Genomic DNA, 23,222 nt, shown 5'->3' with positions numbered 1-23,222 from the left:
GCTCCTTCAGGATCAGGAAACCACCTGCATTTCAGCCCCTGACAGACTACTGGATTAGTGTTTTTTAAAAAACCAGCCACATTTGTTGCAACACACCTGCCTAATACCTGAGACACGCAATCACTATTGCTTTTAAATGTCCGCTTCAAAAAACTGGCATCAAGTCGGCGATCTATTTCCATTTCACTTTCTTATGCTTGATTTCAGCTTTATGATGGACCCAATGCCCAGTCCAGCCTGATAAGCACATTCTGTGGCAATGCTGATGTCCCAGCTGGAGGCACAACAGGCTCCAGCCTTCATGTGGTGTTTTTCTCTGATAAAATAGGCGAATCTACAGGATTCCAGATGTTATGGCATGTAAATGGTAAGTTAACAAAATTTCTTTCATTTCGTTTAGCACAAAATGGTGTGCTATCTCAGAATCTGTCCTTTCTTCTGTGGTGGTGGTGCTGACTGGCATCGAGTATTGTCACCTCTGGTTTTTTGTTTTGTTTTGCTGCCTGTGGGAGCCATTTTTGGGCATGCACCCACAGCGCTTTTATCAAGTCATGAGTACCAGTACCTTATTTTTTAACACACACACACACACACACACACACACACACCAACAGCGCTGCTCAAAATTCTAGAAATATTTGTTAGAAGAGGATGGTAATTTGAGTTTATGTGTACCAGGAGATTCTGTCACACTTTCTGTTCAGATTACCTCACACCTGGTATACCACACTGTTGACTGCAGGACCATTAGTGCCCCAGTGTCCATGTGCACCAGGAGATGTCATGCACTCTGTTGACCAAGCCAGCATGCACACCTTTTCATAATGCAATGCATTAATAGCCATGTTGATGGAAAATATGTTTGCCTTTCTTCTTTCTTCTCGTGTGTTTGAGGAAACATGGCTGTACATCAGTTTGGCTTTGTGGCTTGACCTATTTAACAACAGCATACCACTGCAGGGGGATGAAAACCTGTGGCATTGTCCATCAATTCGGAGAGAGGGGGCGGGCGGGCGGGCTGGGAAAATAATGAAATAGCCACAGTTGCCTTGTCTGCCTAATCAGTTCACACAATTCAGTTTTTGACAGCCCTGCGAAGCGGCTGGGATCTGCCACTGAGGCCCCCTGTTTTGGGTTGTGCAGTTGTATGGATTCCTACTCTGCCTTGGAAGGGGAGGTTCCTCTGCAGCAGAGGCTGAAAGGCTGAAATCCTTTGGTAGATCCCAAAGGACTTTCTCTTTGGCTGGAATTTTTGAGGAGTTCAGAATCCGAAGTGGCAGGAAGGAGGAACTGAGAGGGAGGGGGGTTTGAGGCAGGGGAGCGAGGGTCAGCAGCGTTGCTGAGAAAAGAGTGACTTGTGAAAAGGAAGACAGCTCTTCAGCTGAAACCCAGCAGGGGAAGTGTTACTGAACAACAGGAATAAGATCTCAGGACTGCGAGGTGATGTCATCCTAGAGCCAGACAAAGGAAGAGGGGGAAAGGGCCTTTTTCTTCCCCCTGTGGAGACAGATGACATCATCCTCCATTGAGGGGCTGCACTGTTAGCTTATCTTTTCTTTTCCCAAACTTCTAAATAGTTTCGAGTTGTTGGTGAGCACTGCGCCTTATTATTTAGAGGGGGTGGAAATCCCCTAAATTATTTAATCTTAGCTGCAGCTTTCCCCTTGTTCTCTGGCCACCCACAATCTTTCACATTCTGTGGCGCTGTAACAGGCTTATTGGAAAGGACAGGAAATCCCAGGCAATCAACTGCCTGATCTTCAACTTGCCCTGTGTTTACTGTTTGCTCAAAAAATTATGTAAGTCCTTTTAAATTGTTCTGGAACTGATTTTGTCTTGTAAATGTACTACCGTAGAGACCTCTCCCCCCCCCCCCAGTAAGCTCTCCATGCAATTCAAATCAAGAATAGAATAATGTGCTAATGCTCCACTTAGAACACTCAGTGCTCCTTGGGGTCCTTCCCCCCCTTACTTTTCACATGCAGTGTCAATACCAAATGGGACTCCCACTCTGTTTTCTTAGCCCACCCCGCAGTTTGCTGCCTCCAGTAAGCACAAGGGGGTGAAAGGGTGAAAGGAAGAGAGATTGCTCTTCAAATGCCTTCTTCCCTTACTTAATGTTCATTTTTTATTTAGTTTGCATTGTGTTTGCATTTTTAAATCGGGCAAGGTTTTGACTTTCTTTTAAAGCGAGTTGTCTTGGCCAGCCTCATTGATTCTGCCATTTTAACCAGGGGTAGGCAAAAAATCCCCTGCCTGGTTTCCAAAAAAAGTATTCTCCCCATGTAAAAATGGGGGCTGATTTTCTTCTGCTTTCTTGTGAGGAGGTGGAGAATTTTCACTAGAATTGTTGCACTTCCCGGAATGCCTTGGAAGAGACATGATGCAATGCTCCCAAAGCATTCCAGTGAGAAGCTGGAGAGAGAGCCTTGTCTAGCCTTCTTTCCTTGATGTGAAAGATGCAGAACAAAATTTCAAAGAAAGTTATCTTGCCCTTTCAAAAAAAATATATGAACCTTTTGTCTTGGTTCTAGTTTGCCCCCCCCCCCGGCATTCTTTTGAATCTGTCCATGCCTTTTCTAATCTGCAGTATGTACAGGTGAAACTCGGAAAATTAGAATATCGTCGAAAAGTGCATTTATTTCAGTAATGCAACGTAAAAGGTGAAACCAATGTATGTGATAGATGCATGACATGCAAAGCAAGATATGCCAAGCCTTTATTTGTTGTAATTGTAATTATTTGTCGTTAGGCTCTCAGAACCAATTGTGTACTTAAACCAAGGTACCACTGTAAATGGAATGTAATTAATGAAATGTAATAGCGATGTTTATTTTTGTTTATCTTTGTATTATTGTAACTATTTGTTTTATTACTTGGAATTTCCAAAAGAAAGCATTTGTAAAAATTAAAAGAAAAAGAAAAAATAATAAGTTGCATTACTGAAATAAATGCACTTTTCGACGATATTATAATTTTCCGAGTTTCACCTGTATTTAATTTTAGCCTTTGTCATAATGGTTTCATAAATGACCTCCATGTGAGCATTTGACAACTTTTGATTTAGCTTGCTTTCATTTTTAAGTTCCTCCGGCAACCATAGGTGAGTTTGGAACAAGAGAGGCATACTGTATATCAAATAGAAAGTCACAGGGCTGTGAACACATTTTCAACTCTTTTCTCAATGTACACATGGCTGTAGCACAGATGTGGAGAGCTTTAGGTCCTCCAGAAGCTGCTGAACTACAACTCCCATCAGCCCCAGCAATTGTGGCCAGGGATAGTAGGGAGTCCCTCACACCTGCTGTAGAAAATTGGCAAACTGAATGTCTCTGCATCACTGCTGCCTACGAAGGCAGCAACTTGATATGTAGTTTGCTTAACTTGTTGTCGTATATTTATTGTCATGTCGGGGAGGAGGTGCTTTTGGGATTATCTGCCTCAGATGCTGAAACAACTTGGCATGTTGACTAGGAGGAAACATTGCTGTTGTAGCTTATGTAGCAAAATGTCTTGGGGCAGCATTGGTCTGAGGGCAGGGAAAGAAACAGGAAGATGTGCTGATATGCTACAGCCGTAAGTAAGTCAACCAAGAGGAATCAATGCAGGTCCACATAGCTAAGGACCACAGCCATCAAACGTACGCAAATTCATCTTGAAGCATTCTTATTCCAGTGGTGGTTTATTTTGATAGGCCCATGGTCTTTCTAAATGACAATTTTGCACTCAGTCTGAAGTTATAAGGAAGCCGGCCCAAGGAAAATGTGGTCACCACCAGACTGCATGCTTCTTATTTGTTGTATCGTTTCCAAGCAACTATGACTTGGGTCGGTAAATGTACTTTCTGAGGGAACTCCAAGACCTTTGTCAGCTATATATAAAAAGAAACCAGATCTCTCCCTCTTTTTTCTCATAGTTCCCCCCCCCAAAAAATATATGGTTTCCCAAAATGCTTTACAAGTAGCTGTGACCAAATTGGTGCATGTAATTAATTCTCTGGAGTCATATCCTAAGTACAGCTGTTTGTTTGTCTGTACAAGGGCCACCAAAACATATCAGAGCCAAATGTTCCTTTGCTTTGGGACCTTTGTAATTTTCTTTTGCTGTGCAATACAACTCCTGGAATGTACGAAAGTTCACTGGGAGATGTATGCCTTCAGGTTTTTTGTTACAGTTTTGTGTCTCTGTTTGTATCTTTTGAAACACCAGCTCCCGCTTCATTGCAATTTTTTTTTTTTGTAAATTCCCTTCTATTTTTAACAGCGACAAAATCATATGTCTCCCTCTGCTTTCAAAAAAAAAAATACAAGAAAAAGCATCAAGCTGATTTAAGGGGAAAATGCTTCTGTATTAGGAATCCATTCCCAACAAACACTTATTTTGGTGTCACCCATCCAGTAAGCATTTGAAAATTTTCATTCAGCTATTCCATATTTGGATTCAAGCAAATAATCATAATAAAGCACATTGCATTTCTATTGGACATCTTTCAAACCTCCTGATTTTGCAGATAAGTAAAGAAAATGTTTTTATCATTTTTTTAAAAAAATACTGAGTGTTTTTATCATTTCCTCCCCAAAGGGAAATCTAGTCACTGTGTCTTATTATGATTAGGCTAGCATCTGGCTTCAGTTTCCTATCTTTGATATCTGAGGGTTAGAATAGTAGGACCTTTCTGCAACCAAAGAGGAAGTGTTGTGGGCACCTACTCCGGAGAGGAACATGGGCACATGTAGGTCACATGAGCTATGATCACGACAAGCCTGCCTATTAGCAGATCCCAACAAATGCAGGGCTGTGGGTTTGGGTTGTTTTGCAGAAGTAAACAGATGAAATATTTCCATTCTTAACAATAGCGGACAGAGCCCACCCATTGCTCATGCTGATACATTGGCCCCACTCTGCCCTCCCCACCACCTCTCAAAGGAGTGTGGGTGGGCCTGATGTTATAGAGATGAAGGAGAAGTCAGGAAGCAGGTAAGAGCAGAAAGCAAGCAAGCGAACCTGGATTGAAGTAAAAGGGCAACTGCTCATCAAGTCTCAATGAGACCTGATTCATACATTGTCTTAGTAATGTGGCAGCTAGAGATGGGTGTATCTTTCTGGTATTGACTTATAATCCCCTTCATTGGTGTGTGCATGTTAATCCATAACCCTTTTCTGTTTCTGATTTTTCTATTAAAAAAAACACCATTCAAAATATGTATTTAAAAACATATTTTGTTAACTTTAAACTCCTGAGTACTGTGCTGCAACACATGAAGAATGTTGGATGGCAAAATTCTGATCTGCGCATGAATCTGAGCTGTGTGGGTTAAGTCATTTCAGATGTAATTTCACAATGAGCAGATTCCACATAGAAGCTGGTAGTCATTGAAAAACCGTTGCTTTGTGGTCAGGATTACACATTGCAGAGATAAAGTATGCAAGCGGCAACCCAGTGTTCCTCTTGAGTTGCGCAGTTGCTTCCTGTACCAACTTTCACTGGCACCAGCATGGAATCTAAACACACAGTCTAGCCACACCCCGCGATTGACAGTAGCTGCTGCAATAAAGAGTCCTAGCTACATAGAAGCATTTCCCCCTAGTGACTACCAAGTTGCAAAGGTGAAATTTATAAGTCAGTCCTGAAATATGTGTTAAGTGGAGGTGTGCTTTCAGGACAAAATTAGGAGGTTAACTGTCTATTGTTACAGGGTATTGCTAGAGGAGACTATGCCAAAGGTGAAAACCCTCCAGTTCTCTTTTCTGACTTCCTGGACTAACCTCAGGCCACACACCCTCCCAAGACACACCACTCACCAGCCTGGCTTTGCATCCTCCTGTTGGCTCTGGCCAGTCACCACTGGCATGTGGCCCCTGGAATAATAATAATAATAATTTTTTATTTATACCCCGCCCATCTGGCTGGGTTTCCCCAGCCACTCTGGGCGGCTTCCAACAGAAAAATAAAACACAGTAATCTATTAAACATTAAAAGCCTCCCTGAACAGGGCTGCCTTCAGATGTCATCTAAAAGTTTGGTAGTTTTTTTCCTCTTTGACATCTGTTGGGAGGGCGTTCCACAGGGCAGGCGCCACCACCGAGAAGGCCCTCTGCCTAGTTCCCTGCAACTTGGCTTCTCGCAACGAGGGAACCGCCAGAAGGCCCTCGGTGCTGGACCTCAGTGTCCGGGCAGAGTGATGGAGGTGGAGACGCTCCTTCAGGTATACTGGACCGAGGCCATTTAGGGCTTTAAAGGTCAACACCAACACTTTGAATTGTACTCGGAAACGTACAGGCTTATCAGATGTGAATGTGGCCCTTGAAATGAAAAAGTTTGCTCCATCCTGATGTAGTATACTGTTTGATTTAAGGGTCACATTAACAATTCACCTAGGTGCAGGATTAGTTACTTGAAATAACGTACTTATTCAACAATGAATGCTCACTCCTCTGACTGTGGGCACCCTTTGTGGTACCGCGCGCAGCACCCCCAAGCCTCATGGGACTTCCCAGCTGGTTGTGCTGGCCTGCCTCTCTAATGTTGCAGCCATTGGGGCATAGCTGCCAAGTTATCCCTTTTTTTAAGGGATTTTCCCTTATGCTGAATAGGCTTCCTCGCGAGAAAAGGGAAAACTTGGCAGCTATGCATTGGGGGCTCCCACCAAACCTCAATTTAAATTATCCAATCGGCAGCATTGGTGGAGGCGGGGCCAGCAGAGCAGGACGTCAGTGAGCAGGCTTCACTCGGGTCCGCTCATGATGTTTATTAGAGCACCCAGTAAAACAAATCTACATAGATACTACAAAGATTGTCGGCAATCCCCCCCCCAAAAAAAGCTCAACAACTCTGGGCAAGCTCCCCCCATTTTCTCAATTTTGAGTCCCAAAATATAGGGGTAGTTTTATACACAGGGGCGTGTTATATACGGAAAAATGTGGTATTTGGATTACTTTGTATGATTTTATGATCTTATTGTTTAAACGTACGCCAATACAGTGGCACCTCTGGTTAAGAACTTAATTCATTCTGGAGGTCCGTTCTTAACCTGAAACTGTTCTTAACCTGAAGCACCACTTTAGCTAATGGGGCCTCCTGCTGCCACCGCACCACCGGAGCACGATTTCTGTTCTCATCCTGAAGCGAAGTTCGTAACCCGAGATACTATTTCTGGGTTAGCGGAGTCTGTAACCTGAAGCGTTTGTAACCCAAGGTACCACTGTAAAGGCCAATAACAAATAACAACATACTGAAGAATTTTCATTAACTTAACTTAGACATCAACTTAATTTATCTATGGAGAATTCAGAAAGACTAACCCATGTACAAATCCAAGTGTTTGGCACAGGAGTTGCTGAACTAGAAAGCCTGTGAGCTAAGTTTTGGACATCAGGAGTTTTGCCCTGGCCTAGCCCATTTTGAGCTTTCAGTAAAAACATGTATTTGTGGCTAACAGGAAGGGATCAGTAGGAGAAGTTGAGTCATAAATGTCTGTTTAAGTTGAAACATTCCCAGTTCTTTCAGCCCCAGATATGAAGTAAATTGCTGCCAGTGTAGCACTGCAGTTCCCCCTAGGAATTAAACCACATGAGAAAGCTCTGTTTGCTGGGAAAAATTCAGCAGTGTCCAAGGGCCGTTTTATTTGGTTTTTCTACTGTGAATGTTCCTCCTGTTGATCCGTTTTAACTCTGCTGATCTGTAATTGGCAGGCAAGCTGGTGAAGACGGCTTTGCATGCTTATATTTAGACAAATTCCAGAGGGTGAGTTCTGTTGCAATATTCAGAACAAGGGGCCCTGTGGCACCTTGAAGTCCAGCACATTTATAGCATAAGCTTTTATAGGTCAGTTTCACTCCTTGCCAAACTTAGGCTACTATATGCCTCAGGAGTGAAACTCAACTATGTTTGAATATGTCTATGCTCACAAAAACAACATGTACCATAAATTTTTAACGTGGGTTTTAAGATCCATGTTGATTTATTATTATTTTTTAGCAGAAGCTGAAATAGCCTATGGAGCGTCTTCAAATAAATGTGGAGAAAAGTGGAGGTAGTCCCTACTACGCCAGTAGAAAACTGCAATAAAATATCATGATAGAAGCTTCCTTGTGTTGTAGCAGAGATGGGGAAACCTGTGGTTCTTCCCTCCATATGTTGTTGAACTCCAGTTCCCAGCAGCCCCAGGCAGTATGCTTAGTACCCAGGGATGATGGGTGTTGTTGTCCAGCCATGTCTGGAGGCCACACATTCTCCATCCCTGTGTTTATAGGGACATCGCACCAGGGCTGCAGCTACATCCACACAGGGCCACCCACTGAAGCTGAACGTTGGAAGATTCAAGGCAGATAAAAGGGAAGTACTTCTTCATGCAGTGCATAGCTAAACTATGGAATTGGCTCCTGCAAGAGGCAGTGGTGGCCACCAGCTTGGATGGCTTTAAAAGAGACTTAGACAAATTCATGGAGGACAAGGCTATCAATGGCTACCAGTCATGTCAGGGGCAGTATGCTTTTGGGTACCAGTCGTTGGGAATCACAGGTAGGGAGAGCGCTATTGCACTTGCACCCTCCTTTTGTGCTTCCCAAAGCACACTATGGTGAGCCGTTGGCCTGATCCAGCAGGCTCTTCTCTTCTTTCTTACATTCGTCAGTACCAGCCAACATTTCCAATCTTCAGAGTTGATGTGAGTCATAGCTCAATGGTGTCTGGATGGCACCATGTGGGGGAAGCCTGCTGGGGGGAAATCTTGAGATGATGCTAGAAAACAAGCTATAGGGCAAACACAGTAGGGGTTGAGACATTGTGGAGGATGATTCTGAAAAGATGGAACTCTGACAGACTTGGCTAGTAAGAAAAAACAATTGTAGGTGATATGAATACACCTTTATTGTCCCACTGACTTATCCTTGTTGAAATGTTTATATGTGCTTAGATCTGAATGCAAATCAGCCAGTCCTGAAAAATATTTGAAAAGCGTGTTGAACCAGGGTGTCATGGTCTTGCATTTATTGCTGCAATTCTGTTAGTCTTAAAAGGGCCTTCTCTGTAGTGGCACCCACCCTCCCATCAGATGTCAAGGAAATAAACAACTATCTGACTTTTAGAAGACATCTGAAAGCAGCCCTGTTTAGGGAAGTTTTTAATGTTTTATTTTTTATCGTGTTTTTAATGTTCTGTTGGGAGCCACCCAGAGTGGCTGGGGAAACCCAGCCAGATGAGTGGGGTATAAATAATAAATTACTATTAAGAAACAGTCTGGGAGAGAAGCCTAACAAAGGTTATACTTCCTACACACACATTCAGTCAACACATAGAGGGGTGCAGAGTCACACTGGCTGGCGTTGCCCAGAATTTCATGTATTTGGGCCAAAGATAAGCATAGCCTCCTTGTGCATGCATGACCATGGTTCACAGTTGTATTATGGGTTCTGTACACTTGCAGTTGTACATGCAAAGAGTCTCTTCTCACTTTCATCCAATGTACAAAGGCCAGGGGTGAGGCTGGTGGTTGCCTACCGCATGAGGCTGGGGACAGAGGCCACAATCCCCACACACCTGTCCACATTGAGTGTGTTGAGGGGATAACATGAGAAAGGGATAGTTTTATCTTAACTCATAGCTGCTATGAGAATCTGCATGGCACTGTTCATAGGCTTATCTCAGCAGCTCTGAAGCCAAAATTCTAACTACATTTCTTTGGAGGTATGTGAAAATCAATGAAGGAAGTATATTTAGGATCATGCTGCCAGTTCTACCAATCAGCAAACCTGAGCACTCTGCTTCTCCTGACATAGTGCAAGTGTTTTCTTCTCTGTTTCCGTGCAAAAATAAATGACCAAACACTGAACAAAACAGATCAGTTAGCTCAACACCAAGGAGAATTCCTAGAGAGCCACTTAATCCTAAAAGGGTTAGAAGTGAACTGATGCTTTTTGAGTACCCCTTCTCCTAGACTCCACTCCTTTTGGGAGAACTAGAATCTCTTAAAGGGTCTTCTCCTGTGCTGTGTGGTTTGTGCACTCTTGAACTGATGAGGTGGAGTGAGAGGAGTTCAGTTTCTCTGGCCTATGAAAAAGCGTCTGTGAAGGTTCTGACTTCTACAGGCCTGGATGTTGTGGCATCAGGTTCTGTTGACTCCTACTGGCCTTGAATTCAATGGTCCTCTGATCATCAGCATCAGGGTCAGAACTACAAACCCAATCCAGCTCCTTAGTCAATTATGTCCCCCCACCCACCTTTTTTTTAAAAGAAAAGTGTTAAGTAGAATTTGAAACAAGTTATTATTATTTTTTAAAAAAGCACCTTTTTTTGAAGAACGGATGTGCAGCGCGTGAAAATAACATCTGCTGAAAAGTAGAAATTGGCTCCAGGGCCTCAGGGGAACTAACAGCTGGTCCTCCCCATCCCCGCCTGCTACAAACTGAGTAGAAGCCACATCCTCCGGGGAACGCCTATTAGTGGCTTCCCTTGGCCTTCTCTTTCCTGCCCTTTGTTGCTAATTTATGCCTGTTTTATTAATCAGGATGGGCCATATGTTGTTTGGTGGAGCATAGACCTCAACCAATCCGTATGCATCTCTGCCTCGGTAAGAGGGTAGTAGTAAAAGATTGAATTGACCATTTTAGACCCTTGCCTCCCTAGAGACCATATGTGCTACGAATACAGTGAAATAAAGGAAATGATTCATATCAAATCCTGCTCTCTCTCCCCCCCCCTTTATGAGAAAACCAGCTGCAAAGGAGTCTGGCATTTATTTCTGCATTTCTAATGACTCATGGTGAATGTATAGTAGGAAACTATGTGACAATGTGGGGGGGGGGGGAGGCTTTTGCATGTTTTTACAGCAAATCAACACTGGGAACTGCTTCCATTTTAGCCCCAGAATGCGCCCCTCTTCTGGCCAGCTAGATTATTTGAGAAGAAACCCACAGATCCCAGCTAAGTTGGATGGGCAGCTTTGGAAAACATAGAAGAAACAGAATCTGAGTTTGTACAGAAATTAGTCAGCATCTCAAAATGTTCAAAATCCCATCAGAATCTCATTAAGAATCCTTAAGGGTAGCTGCTTTAGTTCAGAGGGATATTTTGCATACTGATGTCTATCAATACCCAAGTTGATAGGAGCTTGGGTCCTGATGCCCCTTGTTCCACTTCCATAAGAATATAATAATAATTTATTATTTATACCCCGCCCATCTGGCTGGGTTTCCCCAGCCACTCTGGGCGGCTTCCAACCAAATATTAAAAACAGTACAGCATCAAACATTAAAAACTTCCCTAAACAGGGCCGCCTTCAGTTGTCTTCTAAAAGTAAAATAGTTGCTTATTGCCTTGACATCTGGTGGGACCAGTGTTATGTGGTCCCGACGGCCACTCCCAGTCACTCGTCTAGCTGCCGCATTCTGGATTAATTGTAGTTTCCGGGTCACCTTCAAAGGTAGCCCCACGTAGAGCGCATTGAAGTAGTCCAAGCGGGAGATAACCAGAGCATGCAGTTGGATGGTTTATTATTATTATTATTATTATTATTATTATTATTAATTTGTACCCTACTCATATGGCTGAGTTTTCCCAGCCATTCTGGGCGGCTCCCAATCGAGTATTAAAACAATACAGCATTAAATATTAAAAACTTCCCTAAACAGGTGACATTGGAGCAGGGACTTCTCAATGGTGGAACACCACTCCCCCCTAAAATTTACATGTCCCCCACCCTACAGGCTTTTGGGATGCCATAGGAATTGTTTTATTTCAGTGGGTTATTAGCTTTGACTTATTTTAGTGTATTTGGTTCCTGGATCTTGCATATATTATTGACTTCCTGCTGCATTGCACTACTGCCAGTTTTTTTATCTTAATTGTGTGTCTCTGTGTGGGTGCTTTTTATTTTATTTTTTAAATATCTAATTTGGAGGCCTATGAACAGAAAAGCAGGTTAGAAACATTTAAATAAATAATGAAAATGAAGTGTAAACCACTACTCCCCTTCCCCTGCAATATGCAGCCAGAGGGGAGCATTGGGTGTGTTCTAGGCTGCACTCTCAATTCACACGGTGGAGAGCCCTGACATACTTCTTGGTGCCCGTCGTGAACTGAATTCTACACTCCAGAATTTACCCACAACTTCCTGCAACATACAGGAAGTCCGTGGCAAACGTAGACAGGAAAACACAGAAAGTGTTCACTCTAGCTTTAGACTGAAAACTGGACTTGATATTTTACATTGCATGTAAAATATTTTAATTACATGTGAATTGGACATGCGTACCTTTTTAAATATTATTTTTATTGGTTTTCCAAATTAATACAAATCAGTCCAAATTATTTAAATTTAATACAATTTCTCCCCCCCTTTTTTTACTTCCTGATGTAGCCACATCATTCTTCTTTCATCTCCTCTTCATCCTTCTCTTGATGTTAGTCCATGCATACCTTTTAAGCATATTACTAGCACAAGTGTCTTTGCGCTTGAATGGTTATTTCCCCACTATCCTTAACTAGATCCACTTCCATTGTGATTTTTCAGATCCATTTCAACTGGGATTCGGGCCCAGTTTTGATGCTGAGGCTGCCTTGGTCACCCTGTATGATACCTTCTGTTGGGAGAGAGATTGTTGGAGTGTGTCCCTGTTGATTCTCCTTTATTTACGTGGACAGGAGGAGTCCCCCAAACCCCATGCGACCCCCTCAGCAGAATAATGACGCAATGCAACGTGCTATGGGATTAAAAATTGGCCACAACTTTATTGAGATTCAGATGTAGGGAGACCTTGGCTCAAGCATTGGGTGTTATCCTCTCCCAGGCCCCAGCCGGGGGTCTGGGAGGCTTCGGGGTTATCCAGAATGTATGGGGGGTAGGGCTGGCTCTGGAGAACATATGTTCAAGCAGAGAGAGCCCGCACCCCGTTCGCCGCTGCTGGAAGGGGGGGAGCAATGTCAACCTCTTGGCATGGACAATGCTTCCCCCCAATACCCCTTAAGGGGGGGACCCCGATCATGTTGCCGCAATACCTGGCCAGACCCCTGGCAAACACCTCCCCCAGGCAGGATTGGGCTGGGGTAGGCGGAGACCCCCTGCATCCTGCCTGGCGAGGTGGTGCCAGATCCGAACTTCCAGGGAGTCGCCTTTTGGGGGTCAAGGGGGCTGTGCGCGACCATGCAAAATGTGCCCCCCTTTTATGTGGGGAGCGGTCACTCTCGACATCTCTCAGTACCACTGAGCATGGGGTTCTTGAGGGCTCGTCCACACAAAGCATGGGCCTGAGCCGTTTGCTGCTTGTCCTGTGCTTTCTAGACATGGTTTTGCCTTCGCCACACTGCTTTCTCCCAGGAAACCTGTTCTTTAGTGCTAAATTGGAACCAATGGCAACCTGAGGAAAACCCAGTTGCCATTTGTTCCAACTCAGCACTAAAACATAGGCTTTCCCAGGGGAAAGCAGTGGGGCAAATGGAAGTGTGGATGAGCCCAGAGTAGAACTATTTTTCATGGTTCTGCTGCTACTTGGATTGTTGGCTCCAGTCCAGTTGGACAGTCATGGGGTTTGGGGATGTTGTTCAGCCCTGTGAAGCCTCTCATGTGGGAATTTGCAGGGTTCAGTTTTATTCCCCCATGATGAAACCGCTGATGGGGTCAGCCAGAGTTTGGAGTGCACTGCCACCAGTATGGTGATAACACGCAACGCTACTTCTTTACACCTCAAGCAGCTGTGGCTGTGGATGTGCTGGATCGGTGCTTAGGTCTAAGTAATGGACTGGATAAGGAACAACAAAGTGAAGCTCAATCTAGATAAGACTGAGACACTGTCAGTGGGTGGTTCCTCTGTCTGGATGAATGGATTGCATCCTGCTCTGAATGGGGTTAGCCTGGGCATCTGCACACCACCAATGATGGAATGTTTGTTCTGATTTGGTGTTCATCTTAAGTTGGGTGGGGTGGTTATGTATGATGGAGATGATAAACTCTTTTATGATCATTGTTTTCTGACTATATTTTTAACCTGCTTATTTTGTTACTGTATTTTTACCCTGGATGCAAATCACTTTGGAACTTTTTGTAGTGGAAAGCAATATGTACATTTAACAGAAACTGAAACCTAACTGTTCCACCTACTTTTTTCCAGGGTGTGGTGCAGAGCTTTCAGGAACATCTGGATCTTTCCATAGCCCAGGATATCCAAACAAGTACCCTAACAATAGGGAATGTCACTGGTATATTCACACAGCCCCAGGTAGCAGCATTCAACTCACCATAGTGGAATTTGACGTTGAATACCATTCAAGTTGCAACTATGATGTATTAGAGGTAGGTGGCTTTTATTAGGGCGGGAGGGATGGCGACTCAGAACCAGGTCTTTTTACTGACTAGAGTTTCATGAATGAAAAAGAATCTGAAACATAATCCTGACAATATGGATATGTCCCAGTTACCAACCCCCTCTATTAGACACCTGAACCTGAGATGCAAGCACACCTGAGAAGCTGGTGTTTTGTTTTGTTTTTTGCATGATGTACCACAGAGTTTTCAAATCCATTGATAAAGACTACCTCTTTTCTCAAGAGAGTTCATATTATCTTCTTGCTGTCCCCCAGATTAGAAGTCACATGTTCCTAAAATGATTCATGTAAGCTGATCAATCTGAAAGATATCCCTACCTAAGAGGAAACAGGGAGTCTTAATTAACTACCACTGTATGAATCTCTCTTCTTCCCCATCTCACCCTCCCTGTAAAGCCCCCCCCCTCTCTGTATGTGTGTGCTTTTGTCTTACAGAAGTGTGCTAGGACATCATGATCAGATCACAGCACAATGAAACTACTGTTTTTGGAAAAATTTCCACAGAATAATGGAAAAAACACAAACTATTTTACTGTTGGCTGTAGTGGTTTCAATTCAGAATTCTCTTTTTTGAAAAGCATTTCAACCTATTTTGAGGGACTATTTTGAAAGTTTAAATACTGGTGACCTAGGTAGCCTTGAGGTGTTTCTGCTTGGAACAATGAATTAACCTTGGAGGCCTCCTAGAGTTTGGCCAACCCACTCTCCTTCCTGCTCTTTCCCCCCTTGAGCTTCGGTTGTTTCCATTTCCTCTGCCTCCAGCTTTCAAGGTCCATCCTGCTGCTGTGACCACTGTCTCCCTCTTTCTGTCTGGACTCCTTTTCTGTCCCTGCAGGGCTCATGGTGCCATCTTACGTCTAAGCAAGCCAGCATTATGCTTCAGTCAGGCAAGGGACATAAAGGAAGGTCATACTTCACAACCATTCCTAGGTACTGTTATTATGACAATAACAGTAATAGCTAGTTCTGGTGTTGTACTAGCATGATCTGTGGGGAATAGAGGGAGTAAAAGTTTCTGCCTACTAGCCATGATTTTAGGCAAGCAAAATAGTAAATCAGAAGATGACAAAAGTAGGCTAAAGTAGATTAAAAGAGGAATCCCAGTAAAGAAGATTGAGGTGGCCTCTTTAATGAGCCTGGAGATGAAAGAGCAGAGAAATTTGATATGAGGATTGTGATAGTAGGAGGAGTCACTGACGGGGGCGCTCTGAAGATAGGAGGCTTCAGAAGACTCAAAGGGTGAGAGATGAGCTGACGATGTGCAACTGAAGAGAACAGCTCCATGGAGTCATGTGTCCATTCCTGGGTGCCTCGTCTTTAGAATAGCATTGACAAACTGGAGCATTTTCAGAGGAGGATGCCCAGGAGGGTGAGAACCAGGCCTATCTGGCGCCATGGTGCAGGGATCCCTCGGGCGCCCCCACCCCACCCCCACCCTTCACTCCGGGCGGGCAGCAGCTGGAGGGCGGTTCATATCCAGCCTGGACCCCCACCCGCTGCCCCCCCAGCAGAGTGCACAGCGGCTCACTATGGCGCAGACAGGTGGGCTCACCGATGGGACGGGCTCGTCTGATCTACTGCTGAGGCGGCTACTTCTGCCGCTGCCGCCTCCAAACTCTGAACTCTGCACTGCACCCTGCCCCCCGCCTTGGCCAACTCTAGCCCTGCCTGGAGCCACTCCCTGGCAGAAATCTCAGCCCCCAACGCCACGGCTGCCTGCAGAGTGCACTTGTTTTAACGGTGGTTGCTGGCGGGCTGCGCAGCCGTGAGCAGCAGGAGTCCCAGGGCCACGGAGCTTGCGAGGCTCTGGGGAGCTGCCTCCTCCTCCGCTGCCTGACAATAGCCCGCTGCCGGTGCTCTCGCTGCTGCCCAGTGGCCCGAGGAGCAGAACAGTGGCTTGGTAGGCAGCGGCTGAGGGGATTCCTGTAGCCGAGGGAGAGGAGGAGGCAGCGGAGGAGCCATAGGGCTTAGTAGCTGGTTGCACCCCGCCAGCGCCCCTGAGAGGCCAGCGCCCTGGCACAATGAGCCACTAGGCCCTATGGGAAGGACGCCTCTGGTGAGAACTCTAGAGTACAAGTCCTATGAGAGATGGATGATAGGTCTGCTTAGCCTGGAGAGGAGGAGACTAAGGGAAGTAAAATATACTCGGAGTCCTGCAGTGATTTCATGCTCTTTATTGCAGCGTGTAAAACAGTGATTGGATTTCCCTCCCAAACCTCAGGCTTTTATATATATTATTTACACAATGAGTCCCGTCTGATTGGCTGATTCTGCTTCCCTCCTGGAGCCTGATTGGGCTGCTACTACAAGCCAATCAGTTGTTGAATTCTAGGATTCTACCTGCCTATTGTTCTAGGAACCCAGCTTAGTACATAACAGGAAGAGATGATAGCAGTGGAACTATGCAGTCCCCAGTGTAAGACCAGACCCCTCCCACTCTTTCCATGGAACTGGTTCTCCCCCAGCGACACTTTGCAATCACCCACATCTGTCATAATTACCATGTTTTGATTGCTCGGCAGAACTTTCAACTCGCTGACCGTTTCTCAGTCCTTCAGCACAGCAACACCAAGTTGGCATTGCAGTTTAGACGTGAAAGAGCTTTGCAGCATCCTTTCCTGCTCCACCTCACCCCCCCCCTTCTGCACACTATATTCTTCTCGCTCCCTCTCAACCTCCCTCTCAGTCCTGCAAAGCAGGATCAAGCTGCATATTCCCTTCTGCCTGAACCTCTCTGTTCAGGCAGGGGAGAACAGTCAGATCTCAGCAGGGGCCAGTTTTACCCATTGAAATCTGCACCACGAGGATGGCCAGCCACATGAAATGGCCTCTCTCTGTTGCTCATAACTTTGGAATGCCGGTTTGATTGTCACAATAAACGGAACTAGCAGAGCAGAAGCAAATGGCAAAAGCCAGACTAAAACCACGGGCTTTATTGATCTGTGCTGCACCCTCTGTGTGATCTGTTGGAAGAGAGCTATTCCTCCCCTCTCTCTCCATAGGGGTGTTCCGATTTATGAACAGCTTTTTTTCATTCTATTCTAGCATATGGCTCTTCTGCATGGACCACACCCCAATATTCTTCTAAGCTTCCCGCAGCTTTTTCTCCCACATGTGGGATTCATGTGGTAACAATTGGAGGTTTTTCACCCCCTTTATAGCCAAAACCAAACTTTTTATAAAAAAAATAAAATGAAATATTTCTTTTCTGTCATGGAAACAGTCTGGCTTGTCTCTGCTCCAGCCTTTGTGAAAGCATCTGACGAATTGGCATCCACAGCGAAAGGCGTAGGGGGGGGGGAGAAGCCACTCCTCAATCGCCTGGCTTTTGAAATAGCCTTTGCATTTTTTGAAACTGTACAAAAGGCAATTGTGAAACCAGTGGTTGATGCAAAAGGGCATTGAACCAATTAAGGACCAAGCGAGAGGCGATGACTCAGATGTACAGCTCCTGCTCCATCTTTTAAAACTTTTCTTTTGAAATAGCAGCCATGTAGGGCTGGGGGAATCCAGATTGGAAGCAGGGTGTGGAAAGGGGAAGTTTACCCTTTCTCTTTCTTCAGTTTTCCAGTTTGCCATGATAAGAAAAATACAAATGTATTGCACCCTTCCTGTAGGGGTGCACCCACAAATAATCAATTTCTCCTCCCCCCCCCCTCGGCCTTGATTTGCAAGCAATTCAGCTGCTTTTAAGGGACTGGGAATATGTGGCCTTTGAAATGTCATTCAACCACAACTCCTATCACCTTTGGTCACTGGCCATGCTGGCTGGGGTTTATGGGAGCTGCAAGTCCTAATGACAACTGGTAACCCATCGTGCTTTTAAGATATTAGGACTGAGACCAAGTAGGGCATTGTGGATGGAAGCTTGGGTCCAGAGCCTTGCAAATGGAGTTCCACTCATGCAAGAGGGCTTTCACATTTCCCCCCTTCCTTCTGTAGCCTCTTGGGCCAATCAAAAGCTGTTCTTGAAGGCTGGTGGACTTTCCAAAAATGGCATGGGATGGGATTGAAGTGCTGTAACTGGGCAGGGAGTCATTAGAAACCAGTGTGTTATCTGTTGGAACTTGGCTACTGATTCAGGCTCTGGAATGGTGTCGGTAGCATAACAAGTTTTCTTAACCTGGCTATGTACAGCTTCATGGCAGGGCACTTAAAACAGGCGCACAGCAAGGACTCATCTCACGTTATTGGCCAAGGGAGCCGGCGTACAGCTTCCAGGTCATGTGGCCAGCATGACAAAGCCACTTCTGGCGAACCAGAGCAGTGCACGGAAACGCCTTTTACCTTCCCGCTGCAGCGGTACCTATTTATCTACTTGCACTTTGTGCTTTTGAACTGCTAGGTTGGCAGGAGATGGGACCGAGCAATGGGAGCTCACCCCATCATGGGGATTCGAACCGCCAACCTTCTGATCGGCAAGCCCTAGGCTCTGTGGTTTAGACCACAGTGCCACCCGCATCCCTTTTACTAGTAGTAGAAGTATTACTACTAGTAATTGGAACCCTTGTACAGTAGGAACCTCACACACAGGGGAGGCAGTTCCCCGCTGAAGTGGAGGTGGCAGATACATGCAACAGACTTGCCGGCTCCTCTCTGCTTTCACCCAAGCCGCCACCACCACTGTCATGGTAGCCTAAGGTGTGACACAGGTGGAGGAAGGGAGCAAGCAGCTGCCAGGTAGATTCATGCAGCAGCGCACATGTCTTTTGGTGCTGTGCTTCCACACAAGCCAGCTGACTTGTGTGGCAGCGTGACACATGTCCCGATTTTCAGCTGAGAAATGTTGGAGCGTATGCAGGCATTTGATGATCTGTACACATAAAGGATTCAGGTGTCCAAGCTCGCTTTCTCCGGAACCTTCTAAGGTGATCAAGAAAGCTTGGCATCATAACAAGCCCTTCCTTCACCCATTGTATAACGCTGCCCACCATGCCCTGATTGGCTGTGATGATAGTGCAGAACATGGGAGGTGCCTTATATACAGTGGTACCTGGACTTATGAATGACTCGACATCCGAATTTTCCACTTACAAATGGGGCAAATGGCCGCACGCTTACGAATTTCTCGACATCCGAACGGAAACCGCGGCAGTTTTAGATGGGGTTTTCTCGACTTACAAATTTTTAGATGGGGTTGCTTCGACTTACGAATTTTTCCATTTCCAATGCATTATTTCCAATGCATTCCTATGGGAAATCGCGTTTCCAATGGCGCTTTTCGGCTTATGGATTTTTCAACCTACGAAGGTGCCTTCGGAACGGATTAAATTCGTAAGTCGAGGCACCACTGTAATAGGCTTTATAGAAATATGGAAATTCCATACTGGGACAGGAGTGGTGCTGAGACGAGCAGGTTGGCTCTGCCCCCGCACCCCCATTGCCCTCCCCAAACTGAAGGCCAACTATTTAATAAAGATGTCCTTTTAACAGCAGTTCCATTCATTTCTGTAATAGCCACACCATGTTTCAAGAACCGATAGGACAGAGGAGTGATTATAAGTTCGAATCACATGCCCTTTCTCTAGTCGAGAAGCCAATATGCTGCTACTCTTTCAAATGAAAGCATATATTCTGACCTTTGAGCCACTAGATTATCTGTATACATTTTGTGGGGTGTGTGGAATGTCATGGTTCAGTGACGGCTTATTATTTTACATTCTCCATTATTCAAAGCAATGGAATTGGAGGGGCTGCCCTGTTCTTTCCACTGAGTATTTTCCTTGGGAAAACACGGGAATGTTATTTTCTATAATTCGTATAGGAAAGGCATGGCAGGGTGGAGCACATCTCATTGTGACAGTTACATTCAAATAGAATGAATCAAAAGGAATATTGTTGAGCTATATCTAGGATTGATGGCACTGATTCACTTTGCAAAACATCTGTTCGTGAACCTTAGCTTAGGAGTTGGAAAGAAAATCCCTTTGGGGGTTGAAATATGCAGCTGACTAAATGTACAATTGAGAGGTGTTTGCAGCAGTTCTCAAATTATTACCACAATATCAGGGGTATTAAGGTTTATTAAACTATGAAAATGAGAATGCTGAGTTCGGTTTTCCCTGATTTTCTGTGTGAGTATAATCCTAAGTAAGAGACAGTTGTTATCATCATAATCTCTTTGTACTGTATTTATGTTCACAAACAGCCACAAACTATAGCAGTTAGGGCAGGAGTACTCAACATAGTGCCTTCAAGATATGGTGGGACTGCAACTCCCATCAGCCTCAGCTAGAATGGCTACTGGTCAAGGACAATGGGAAATGAAGTTCAGTAGTATCTCGAGGGTACTACTTTGGCTACTCCTATGCTGGAGGATAATTTGATTACCAATGGGCAGATGCACGCCATAAGCTTAAAGCACATGCAAAGTGCGTTTAAAGCACAAAACTTCCCTTAAAGAATCCCAGGAACAGTAGCTTCTCCCCTTGCCAAACTACCAATTCCTGAAATAAACAGTAAATTGCAAGAACTCAACTCAGGCCAGGAGGAAGATGAATTTCAAGTTAGTCTTCAAAAGGTTTTATTTATGTAATGATGAATTCAAACAGGAATTAATTCCAGTATAATAGTGAGGCAAATAAAAATAAATTCCAGTGAAAAAATCCCAGGACAAGGCCCTGTTTCCTCAATTCTTCATCAGCAAGGCAAACATACTTGGTACACTCTGACCATTAAAACATTGCTGATGAAGAATTGTCGAAACAAGGCCTTGTCCTGGGATTTATTTTTATTTGCCTCACTATCATACTGGAATTGATTCCTATTTGAATTCATCATTACATAAATAAAACCTTTTGAAGACTTACTTGAAATTCATCTTCCTCCTGGCCCGAGTTCTTGCAATTTACTCTTTATTTCTGGACTTCACCAAGAACTCCACTTTCTACAGAACTACCAATTCCCAGCACCCTTAATAAACTACACTTCCCAAGATTCTGTTGGGGAAGTCATATGCTTTAAATATGTGTTGAATGTGCTTTAAGTGTGTGGTGGTGATCTCTGCAATAGTTCCCTTGGAGCATTTGTCTGAACTTGCGGGGGTTAAAAGTGTTGAGAGAACACAGGGGCACGCATGAAAACGCCACCCACTCATGTTCCCAGGCTTGCCAGCTCCTCTCAGACATTCACAAAGGTCCAATGGGGGCTTCTATATGGCCCCAATGAACACACTTAGAAGCTTCCCCAAGATCTGGGAACCTTTCTTTCCCAACGCATGTAAAGCATTGCCATTATCACTTTGGATCAGAGCCACACTTTTAGCCTCACTCCCAATGTTCCCGCTCCTTTCTCTTGCCCATGACTATCTGAAGAGCAGCCCCAAAGCTTGAGATTCTGATGATGGGTAGGGGCTTGACACAATCAGGAAGCCCATCAAGGATGGGGCTATAAGTGTAAAAAAAAATATCCAGGCAACTCCTAGAATCAGAGCTAAAAATATTAATTTCAAAACATTGCATGATTTATTTATTATTTGCATTTGTCTAGCATCTCATAACATGAGATCTCTAGGCGACATACAACAATTAGCTTTTTTTAAACGAAAGTAACATAGAATAGCGCAAAAACAGACACAACATAAAGATCCCAAATAAAACGAGACAATAAAAGCCATGCAGCTCATATTAAAAAAGCTAAAAAGAGCTGAAACCTGGCCAGCTACCACTAAAACATGGACCAGTAGCAATAAAGCAGGCATAAATAGGGATGTCAAGTTTAATATAACAAAAATGTTTAATATTACAAAATGTTAAAAGTTGTTAAAAGGCCTTGGAGAGCTTAAAAATCTTTGCTTAGCTCGGAAAATATGTTAATCTGAGACCTTTAGCAGGTGATGCATTATACATTAATCCACGGCATTTAACTGTTCCTACTGAAATGTTACAGAAATATTAAAGCTGTGAACCTGACAAGTTTCTTCATAACTGACCTGCCATGTAGGGCAGACCAGCATCACCCCAAGGCCTAGAGGCTGAATGTACCCTGATACACACTTTTTGTGGCCCTTGTCTTTCCGCATCTTTATGGGGAAATCTTCTAAAGCCTATTCAAGGGCATCAAAAGTGGGACTAGAGGTGGGAGACTGTCAGGGCATGTGTCTATATTGAATTGAATGTGACTTATTCTCAGGTAAGTCGGCACAGGATTGAGGTTTGGCTATAAATGGATTGTTACAAAATCCTCTACATGATTTGCAGGATGTAGGAGAACACATGAGCTCTGCACAAATGATGGATGGCCCAGGGCGGCTGGAATATTCAGAGGAATGTCATTTAGCCTCATTCAATTACGTACATTTATTTTGACTTCCAGTTTTTATTATTCTTATGAAATGTTAAATCTACTTTCTTAATGGGACACAGTGGTACCTCGGTTTACAAACACAGTTGGTTCCGGAAGTCTGTACTTAAACTGAAGCGTACTTAACCTGAAGCGAACTTTCCCATTGAAAGTAAATGGAAAGTGGATTAATCCGTTCCAGATGGGTCCACGGAGTACTTAAACTGAAAATACTCAAACCGAGGCGTACTTAAACCGAGGTATGACTGTAGTTGCTTTTGATAGTTGTTGCTTCCTCTTTAAAAAGCAAGACTTGCTTCTGCTCTTTCTATTCTCTTTCTAGATCTACGGTGGGCCTGACTTATCTTCTCCCAGGTTGGCCCAACTGTGCACCCCCAGATCGCTACAAAATCCTCTACATGTCTCTAGCACTGGAAATGCAGTTTCAGTCCGATTCAAGGCAGACAGATTTTTGAATGGAAGGGGCTTCAATGCCACTTGGCAAGAGATACCTGGAGGTGAGAATGATTGTGTGTGTGTGTGTGTGTGTGTGTGTGTGTGTGTGTGTGTAAACTACAGTTCCCAGGATTCTTTAGGCGGGGAATCGTGTGCTTTAACTTTGTTT

General features: G+C 44.4%; 1 protein-coding gene across 1 annotated transcript in view; it reads left to right on the top strand.

Moving 5' to 3' along the window:
* The window catches only part of CUBN (cubilin), a 139,921-nt gene that overhangs the window by 62,150 nt on the left and 54,549 nt on the right, over positions 1-23,222 (top strand). Inside the window, exons 28-30 of the mRNA XM_035129760.3 lie at positions 208-367; positions 14,104-14,285; positions 22,941-23,115. Coding sequence (XP_034985651.3) covers positions 208-367; positions 14,104-14,285; positions 22,941-23,115 — 517 coding nt within the window. The remainder of the gene's footprint in view (positions 1-207; positions 368-14,103; positions 14,286-22,940; positions 23,116-23,222) is intronic.

The sequence above is a fragment of the Zootoca vivipara genome, chromosome 11, assembly GCF_965207765.1.
Source record: "Zootoca vivipara chromosome 11, rZooViv2.hap1.1, whole genome shotgun sequence".
In the NCBI taxonomy this organism is placed as follows: domain Eukaryota; kingdom Metazoa; phylum Chordata; class Lepidosauria; order Squamata; family Lacertidae; genus Zootoca; species Zootoca vivipara.
This window is presented reverse-complemented; position numbering and strand designations above follow the sequence as displayed.